At 43.6% G+C, this 10,018-nt stretch overlaps 1 protein-coding gene across 2 annotated transcripts; it reads left to right on the top strand.

The window, feature by feature from the left end:
* Positions 1–363: 363 nt before the first annotated feature.
* On the top strand, positions 364–7,904 carry LOC141799185 (potassium voltage-gated channel subfamily A member 3). 2 transcript variants are annotated; one of them, XM_074681339.1, is made up of 3 exons: positions 364–3,507; positions 6,928–6,992; positions 7,140–7,904. In XM_074681339.1, exon 1 carries the CDS (start codon positions 670–672, stop codon positions 2,281–2,283), a length of 1,614 nt encoding a protein of 537 aa, XP_074537440.1. In that variant the 5' UTR covers positions 364–669; the 3' UTR covers positions 2,284–3,507; positions 6,928–6,992; positions 7,140–7,904. The 2 variants fall into 2 exon arrangements, with proteins under 2 accessions (XP_074537440.1, XP_074537439.1); XM_074681338.1 differs by having other exon boundaries at positions 6,925–6,992.
* The last annotated feature ends 2,114 nt before the right edge of the window (positions 7,905–10,018 follow it).

Raw genomic sequence — 10,018 nt, 5'->3', positions numbered from 1 at the left:
CCACTGTGGGCGGCAAGCATCAATTAGATTTGAGCTTACACATAGACTGGGTCCAGTCATCGTTTCTTTGTGCGTTTTTAAACCACAGCGACAAGTATGTGCGATGATCATTTTGCAAAGAGTTAATTGTGCCACGTCTAAACCTCCATGAACAAAAGGTGTGGCAAAAGGCAGCGCTTTGATGATGATGCCTCCTATTAAACTGTTTCGAAAAAAAACAAGAGGCTCTGATATGAAATGTTTAGCGTAGTTTGAAATGTCCTGTCTGTGGGCAATGACCTTGGTTAAAAGAAGACTCTTTGGACTCGCATGGTGAGTGAGAGTGTGTGTGCGTGTGTCTGAGCGCGTCTAGGAGACGGGGAGGGGGGCAGCAGGAGGCGGGCACGCCCAAACCCTGGAGTGGAATGACGCCCGTCTCTTGCTCCTTGTGTACATCTGTGCGTCCTGCGATTGGCGGAGCACAGGATAAGGTACCCAGCGCTGGCGCGCCATGGGCGGGTGACAGGCCTGTTTATAAACCCAGAACTCTCCCCGTGGGCGGGAACAGCAACAGTAGAGAGTGAAAGTGAAGCGCAGGGATAGAGTGAGGTAGACGGTGGAGGAGAAGAGGCTGTGGCGGCGGCTGTGGTTGACCGGGGCTCGCAGAGGGGGCGAGACGGCCGCCCCTGTATGCGTCTTCAGACGCGCATGGACGACCACCTCAGCCTTCTGCAATCACCCCCGCCAAGCGTGACCAAAACTCGGGGCGACAACCTGGTTAACCACGGATACATCGAGACAGAGGCTGACGTGATGACGGTGGTGGCGTGTGACAACATGTTGGAAGAGTCGGCGGCTCTCCCGGGCCACCACTCTCTGGACCGATATGAACCGGATCACGAATGCTGCGAGAGGGTGGTCATCAACATCTCGGGGTTACGCTTCGAGACGCAACTCAAGACTCTCTCACAGTTTCCTGAGACGCTCCTTGGTGACCCGAAGAAGAGGATGAGGTATTTTGATCCTCTCAGGAACGAGTACTTTTTTGACAGGAACCGACCCAGCTTTGATGCCATCCTGTACTACTACCAGTCTGGGGGGCGTATCAGAAGACCTGTTAATGTTCCCATTGACATTTTCTCTGAGGAGATCCGCTTCTATGAGCTGGGTGAGGAAGCTATGGAGAAGTTCAGGGAGGATGAGGGCTTCATAAAGGAGGAGGAGCGACCGCTGCCTGAGAATGAATTTCAGAGACAGGTGTGGCTGCTGTTTGAGTACCCGGAGAGCTCGGGTCCTGCACGGGGCATCGCCATAGTGTCTGTCCTGGTCATTCTCATCTCCATTGTCATCTTCTGCTTAGAGACACTGCCAGAGTTCAGGGATGAGTACAGGGACCCGATCACTATTGCGCCTGTGATAAACGGCACTCTCCCGTATTTTATCAGCCCATTCTCAGACCCCTTCTTTGTGGTGGAGACGCTGTGCATCATCTGGTTCTCCTTTGAGCTTCTGGTGCGTTTCTTTGCGTGCCCGAGCAAAGCCACGTTCTCCAAAAACATCATGAACATTATTGACATTGTTGCCATCATCCCTTACTTCATCACGCTGGGCACAGAACTGGCAGAGAGACAGGGGAACGGACAGCAGGCCATGTCTTTAGCCATTCTGCGCGTAATTCGTCTCGTTCGGGTGTTTCGTATTTTCAAACTTTCACGTCACTCAAAGGGGCTTCAGATTTTGGGCCAGACTCTGAAGGCCAGCATGCGCGAGTTGGGGCTGCTCATCTTTTTCTTGTTCATTGGTGTCATCCTTTTCTCCAGCGCTGTTTACTTTGCAGAAGCAGACGACCCAGATTCGGGTTTCAATAGCATCCCGGACGCATTCTGGTGGGCTGTGGTAACTATGACAACGGTGGGCTACGGGGACATGCACCCAGTGACAATCGGAGGGAAGATAGTGGGGTCACTGTGCGCCATCGCTGGTGTGCTGACCATTGCTTTACCTGTGCCTGTCATCGTCTCCAACTTCAACTACTTCTACCACAGAGAGACGGAGGGCGAGGAGCAGGCTCAGTACCTGCACGTGGGGAGCTGTCAACCTCTGCCAGACACAGAGGAGCTGAGGAAGACTCGCTCCTCTTCCTCCCTGAGCAAGAGCGAGTACATGGTGATAGAGGAGCACGGAATCAACAGCGCGTTCAAACAGCAGCCCAACTTCCCCACCTCGACCAACACCAACACCGCGCAGCAAAACAACTCCCAGAACTGTGTCAACATACACAAAAAGATTTTCACTGACGTGTAGCTCGTTTGCACACCATGGCCCTGAACACACGAAGACGTGACGTGTTGACACACAGTCGTTGCGCACGAGCGAGTGGAAGCAGCGGATTATCAGATGGGGAAAAGAAAGGGGATAGAAACCCGTGTGTTCAGAGACGCTGCTTTGTGCTCCATTCAAAGAATCGGGAATTTCATTCCAGTGATTTAAATCCATAATTCTGTGTGGCACCATTCGCGCTTGGAGGAACGAGAGAAAGAGAGAGCACTTTAAGTATAAGACCTACTTTTCCTGCCTGAGCGAGGCAACCGACCTGTTGTGCACAATGCAATAGGAAAACTATGATCACAACAGGTAGATATAGAAGCTTTATACCTGTAAAAAAGGAGTTCACATGGAAGGACACATTGTATTATCATGCGTTATGAGTCGTGATTCGTCAGTCATAGCCTATGTATAATATGCAGAACAATTTAAATATGTGTGTGTGTTTAAACACATGTGATGTCTGAAAAGCAGTTTCACATATATTCTTGGATTAGACTGTTCTGTGCTCTGCCTTTACTGTGCGTTAAAGTCTAGTCCAAATGCTTCTGTCTTACTAAAATAATCCCCATATATCCTCGATATAAAACTGTCCTCATGGGCTGTTAAATGCGTAAACAGCGCCGTATAAATACGAGGGGCCAGCCTGGACTGTCAGAGTCTCATTATCGGCGCGAGACACACGCGCGAGAGGAGAAACACGGCGCTCCTCCACGCGCACATGCACAAAACAACGACCAAAGATGGAGCGTGCCTGTCTTTGGATGCCTCAAATATAGCCCGCTGTGATGCAGTCTCCATGGTGACGGTCGTTTCCTCGGTAACCCCGGTCATCGTTGCCATGGCACCCTTGTTTCCACAGTAACCTCCCATATGGCTTGGAAGCAATAATGGAGATTTTCATCTTAAAACGCGTTTCTTCGAGTTCTGATTGGGCTGCTTCGTGCGTAAAATACAAGCCCAGACATGCCCAAGAGATTTCAACATCGGCACGAATTGAATTCAGGCAAGCGATGAGCTTAGATTACAAACATGAACTTCCCCGTGTGACTGCAACAAGCCATATCTAATAAACCGGGAGAGGAAGGAGAGGGAGCGTGTGAGGAATTATGAATGGCCTGGGGAGCACGTTGTGTCTGGCTGTCTGGGCTGCAATGCTGCGGGTGGCCGGCAGAGGTCGCTGTTCCCCCACTGATGGAAGTGGTAAGTTTTGAGCACTGCCTCACTGTGTGAATTATTCCTTTGTCGTTACTCCAGTATTTTACTGTTTGCAGATTTACACACGTGTGTTACAGCCTTGATTGAAGCAGGGTAGTTAAATCAGGAGACTGGCTCTGATTGATGAGGCTGGAAGACACGTCTTAAAATTTACATCTCCATCACGAGCAGGGAAAAACACTCCCTTATTTCATTTTTATTTTATTATCAGCATTATTTCTTAACCTTCAAATCTTTGATATACTATAAAAACAGGCTGTTTTTGTTTTGATGTTGCTTTATTGATATCTAACAGTAAAGGAATATTTCACCTGTTCATGTTTAGACTTCTGCCAACTTAAGTGTTGGCATTTCTATATTCCAAAGGCTTTGTCGCTCCTCTAGTGTTTCCAGGTCATCTTTAACCTTCAGCTGACTTTGTCTATGAAATACATAAGAGCACCAACAGAATGCCCACCCAGTTTGTCTCAGTGCTGCCTCCCAGTGGCCACTATCAGGCTTTTAACAAATAGGGGGCCCCATACCTGCTTGGCGACCTCAGCCTTTGTTTACTATTGATATCAAAAGGACTGATGGATGAAACACATTAATCTAGAGTACACTCAGTGAGAATAACAACAATAATGACAATAATATATTTTATTTGAATGACGCCTTTCATGAGACTCAAGGACACCTTAAATATAACAGAAGTACAAAAGCTAAAATACATAGGTACAAAAAAATTAAAAAGAATGCTGAAAATAAACAACCTTTGAGCACTGGTTGTTTTCCTTTGCAGGGTTTTGTACTTTATCTTTGCCAAAAATGGAATTGTTACTCAAACAGGCTTAAATAGTGTATTTTGTAAACTCACTGCTCAGGCACCAACACGTGCCATATACCATTTGAGCCTCCTTATGCTACTAAATGAGCCAACCATTTCCTTTGTTCCTGTGCCATTTCCTCTGAGCCCCCTGCACCGCCCTCCCCTCAGATTTATGTCTAGATTTATGTTCAGTGTCCTCCCAGACTGTGATTACTCTAACGGACACAGAGAGGGAAATAGAATCTAAAAAGGCAGTCTGAAGGGATCTATCAACCGTGGACTGTGAGGCTGTGCGGCTGTGTGCACATGTGTGTGGTAGTACTCTTCTTCCATGCACATCCATGCAGCCATGGCTGAGTGATAACCAGGGCAGTCTCATTAGCTGGTTTAACCCTAGAGGCAAAGTGGGAGGCTCCACAGGATGACCTCTTTTATTGATTATTCCTTTCCATTTTGACCCCTGACCTTGACTTCATATTTTTTTCACTGATAGCTGTATTTGACATCAGTTAAACGGGCCACTCATTTCTGAGGTCATATTAAAGCTCCAGCGGAGAAAAACCATGGTCAATCGATCAGCAAGCAAGATATACTGTGAAGGAGACTGAAGTTATAACCAGAGTGGTCTGTCTGGATGTTGTCCGTAGGGGAATGGGCAGGATGGATTGTTAAAGTCACAGAAAACTAACCTTACATAGTAATAAACCGTACATACTAATGTTTTCTATTATCATTCTGTCTGCTCTCCTGATGTGTCTCTGCATCCCACTTGAGTTCACATTAGTTTCTGCCAGGCTCTTATTACCTCCTCTTATCCCGCACTTATCGTTCTTTATACCATAATGTTCTTTCTTTAAAACTGGTTTCATTGTTTTATTTCTTCTCCTACAAAATAAATAAATAATAAATGAATAAATAGAAAGAATAAAATTGTGATTAAATGAATATCTGAGGGAGATTTAAAAAAAACACACTAGAGACTCAGACAGTGGTATTACTGAAGCACAGTATCAGGATACAGTTAAAGCTGTGATGAACAGACAAATGAAACAAGAGTGATCAGGCAGCAAGGGATTGTTAAACATCCATCCATTGTAAAATATCTGAAATTTTGTTTATATGTTACACTTAAACTTAATACATCTCTCTGTGAAGCATTACTAAGTGTGGCAAATAGTAACACAATGCAAAAACCTCAAATTCCATAGAGTATTATCCTTCCTGCACCCATCATGGTCACATTTAATATTCATTGGAAGATACTAGAGGCCAAAAATAAGGAACTGTGATGAGTGAAAGTGGCAATTTCCTTTTTTACTTTCCTGAAATGTAATGTATCCTGTATGTATGAACGGGAACAATAAATGGAAATATGAGAGAACCTTTATAAGACATGAGATTTTGCAAAATATAGCACAATACAATATGGGATGCCAAGATGCTACAGTGTGATATGGCGCCACAAGATACAGCACACTCCTGTCAGTTTAGGTAACATACAAGTTTGATACAGCTTACAGCTTTTCATAAGAACAAGAAAAATAAAACAAACATGTAAACAAAACAATTGATGTAAGAAGAAAAGTCAACACAAGGTTTATGACACAGTGCTGAAGCAAGCCTATAAGGGAAGTCCACAGAGAAATTTTGAACCCCCTTAATTAAGGAGGAGTAGGGGGGGATTATGTTGAGTACTTATGACACCACTTTTATGAAAAACTGACCCGAAAGAGTTCGTAATAACTCCTGCTTGGAACATTGAAGTTGTGTCGATTTTAGCGACCATTATTAATGAAACAGAACGTTTTAATCTTTATACTGGCTTTATTATTTAATGTACAAAAAGCACGCTCTGACAAAACTGTTTCCTTCTTCATTTTAAATATCTAACATACAACTTACATCAGCGTTGAAACATGAAGAAACATGTAAACAAAGGCTGTTTAAGCTGCCATCTGTTTAACTCCCTTACCTCCGCTTATTAGGAGGCTGCATCTCCAGACATTGTAGATATCTATCCCAGTATAACCAGTTTAGTTTCCCAGGGTCTTGTTTACCTTTGTAGGTTATATTGGCAAAGTTTCAATTTCTGTGTAATTGATTTTCAGCCCCAAACTCCTCACATGAGCTTTGAGGAACTCTGTACAAAATAAAAATAAAAAGAAATGGCGGTCAGATGAGTTCTTGCTCTAGACGTATCCCAATAACATTTCTAAGTATAAATTATTGAATGATAACATAGTGGCTATTTCAGAGCTGGTTAAACATGTTTTAGAAATAATCACATAATGAAGTTGGTGGTCATGGCCAGTAATTGAGGAATTGGATATCAGGGCTGGATAAAACACGCATTAACACTCCTGCTCCACCCAGAGGCAGCTGAAGCAGCTCTTAAGACAGAGCAAAGACTAACTCCGTCTGATACAAAAGCTGCCTCTCTACCTTCTGGACAGTATTTATGGTTTGATATTTGCATGAGTGCTAATGAGACAGTGGGAAGAAGAGGAGCAGCTTTGCATTGTTGATAAATCTACTGAGCCGTGAAATGGGTCTGGCTACATTTCTTAATTCTTTTCTTTCCCCTTCTTTCTCAGTAGTTCCACTTTTCGACAGAGACCTCCTGGAACACACAACGACCCGAAACAGACTGTCTCCCATTTAGGTAAAGAGACATTTGGAAATCAAAAGGAGAATGAAGTTAGTGAACTTTAACAACATTTAGTAACAATTACCAAAGAGTCTTTTTTTATTTCAGAGCTGCCCTCTGTTTAAACCCATGGTGACACTGTTCTCTGTTTTCTGCCTTTAGGGATGCAATGACTCAGGTCTTCCTGTGGGGCCTAATGGGCCAAAGTTGAGACAGAACTCCCCCTGGATCCGCTTGTCTCCCCTCTCTTCACTGATTTCTTCAAACAAGGACTTCTATCTAACAGTGCCTAGCAGCTTGCCCCCTCCAGCAGATCACCTCTGGACCCAAAATGCAGCAAAATGCCATCGCAAGAATAAAAATTGTTGATGTTCCACGTACAGTTTTGTAGCTCAGTGTGATTCAGGCTGTGACAGAACATCTGGAGCTATGTTTTGGACGTTTCTCCAAACAGCTTTCTATAAAGAACTCACAAGTACAGGAACAGGAATCAGCCTGAATTTTTGCAAAGCGCATTCCTCTCCTGGACTCTACATGGATTTTGAGATGACAAAAATAACGGCTCTTGCTTCAAGTGGTGAAAACTGAGGCCAACATGATTTATTGAAACCAAACTGTGACACAAATCAAAGACTGTTAGCCATATGCCTTTCTTAGCTAAGTGTGCTCTGTGTTGCTAATATGTGGCGCACACATGTGTCTATGTGTGCTGGTTGCAGCTTTTCCCTTGATCAGAGAACGACAACAAGATACTCACAAACACAGACACAACACACATGTATACACATGCCTGTGAACGTTTGTCTTTTATCCCAGAATGCAGTTTTTTGTTGGGATAGGGCGGGGTGCTTTTTCAGGGGAAGGCTGTGTATACCAGTATTTGTTCTGTGTTCTTCTCTGCTGTCTTCAACATGACCTATAAACCGATTATGAGCTGTGCTGTTTTTATTGGAGATGATTCAAGCTGCATGCAGGCTGCTTTCACTCAATTATAGAGACAATGCTGCTCAGTTATATCAGGGGGAAAAGTCCAAGTCCAATTACTGACCTTATCTTTTTCAATGAGTACATATAGTGTATTCTTATTATGTCACATATTCCTACAGGCAGTGAGAAACAACAAGGGCTTTTCTGTTTGGATGTTCCTGTAAATATAATCCATAGAGGCTATTTCTGGCAGAACCAGTGAATTTCTACAGTTCTTTAAACCAAAAAAAAAAGATAAAACAAGTCATTTAATTAGCAAGAGTTCAGAAAAGTGCCCTGAAGGTAGCTGGGCCGAGCAGCGAAAGTATTTCCAATCTAAAAAAGAACAACAAAGTACTGACCTATTTCAGTAGTTTAATCAACAAGTGTTGTCCCAGTTCATGGCAACCTTCAATTTTACACAGTAATGTCATGGTTTTATCCATTTTTACGAAGGCCTGAAAAAGTCCTTTAGACAAGACAATAAGAACTTTCTCTACAATTTTTCCAGACGTCTAGTTCCAGAAAACATTTCTGCACGACACAAGTTTTCCCTGTAGCACAGCTGAGCGGACAGAACGACCCAACCTCTCTGGGACTGGGTGACTGGGCCGGATCATCATGAAGATACTACTGCATGCTTCTGTACACATCAGAAAAAACAAAGATTTATTGAAAGTAAGTGACAGTGATTTTATACTTACAAACTGTGGCACATTTGGGAACATTGAGATTTGTTTCTGAAGATATGGTTGTTACAGATTTTAAGAGCGCAATCGGTGCTCGTGGTGGGGCCTTAAAGAGAACTGAACTACGTCTGAGCCGAGTGGAAAACTGCATATCATCCCTGTGCCGAGGAGGTAAATATTAACATTCTACCCGAGGTTCGCAGCCATCACACTGTCATCCTGTGTATGAGCAAGTGTGCTTTATTGCTTTACAGAGCCCACCAGCTCACTAATAACTCTGCCATCTCTCCAGGCTATTGTGTGTTCATGAGAATTAAACCACCTTCCTGTAAGGCGGATTGAAAATTACGTGATCATTTCAGACTAAATACCCTCTGTGTTTATCAGAGCGGCACAATAACGCACAGAGCCCCCTCTTCTCCTGACTGTTTGTCATCTTCTATCTCTTTGTATGGCTTTATTACCAAACATCTTTCTGGAAGATGCATTGAAGATCACAAAAATACCCATGACATCATCAAAGCACACCACCACCCATAGCACTACAGCAGGAAGTCTCCATAGCAACAAGGGAGGGTTGTTGCAGAGATTAAGAGAGAGAAGTCATGGAGGACAGATTCAGTCCTCTGCAGGTGCACTGAAGGATGACAGCTTAAGTTCTACTATTAACAACTGTTGCAGCGTTTGTGTAAATGACCTGATTGGCAACGTGTCCTTGTGTGTTTTAGGGTATTTGAGATGTGTGTGTCTGGCAGAGGATCAGTGTGTGCACTTCACAGGGAGATTAGGTCCCTCCATGTAGGGACTCCACTTGGAGAGCAGGTCCAAGAGGAGTTAAGATGATGCCAACACAACACATTCAGCATCCAAAATCAGTCTGTTAGATCGCCAGAAAACAAAGAGGACTAAAGGATTTGAGCCAACGACAGCTAAGGATAAAAAATGAGCACAATGTATTCGTTAAAGATGCTATGAGGAGGATCTGTTTTATTTCGACTGCCTTGCCACCTTCTGGCGGATCTAGACTTAGATGTGCTGTAAATCAATCTGGTCCTGAACGACGTAATCAGGAAGCTGAGAAAAGCATTTCAAAATAATCTGTAACCTGTAATATTTGTGCTGTTAATCTCATTTTAAAGTGTGGATCACAGTCAGGCATATATCTAGAAGGGAGAGAGCTAGAAACTCCTCAAAGCTCCTTTAAGATAAATGAATTAAACAGACTTCTAACCTACATATTCAATTGTTGTTGTTTTTATCACTTGAAAGACGTGAAAGTAACTTTGACATTTTTAGCAAGGGGAATTATGGGTAAACGGCTGCTTCTATAGGTGCACACTCTGCAGTTTTTGTGCAGCATCATTGTTCATTAAGAGCTACGTTTCT

Source organism: Halichoeres trimaculatus, unplaced genomic scaffold (genome assembly GCF_033239565.1).
Source record: "Halichoeres trimaculatus isolate MK-OKI-2021-1 unplaced genomic scaffold, fHalTri1.1 fHalTri1_scaffold_11, whole genome shotgun sequence".
NCBI lineage: Eukaryota > Metazoa > Chordata > Actinopteri > Labriformes > Labridae > Halichoeres > Halichoeres trimaculatus.
This window is presented reverse-complemented; position numbering and strand designations above follow the sequence as displayed.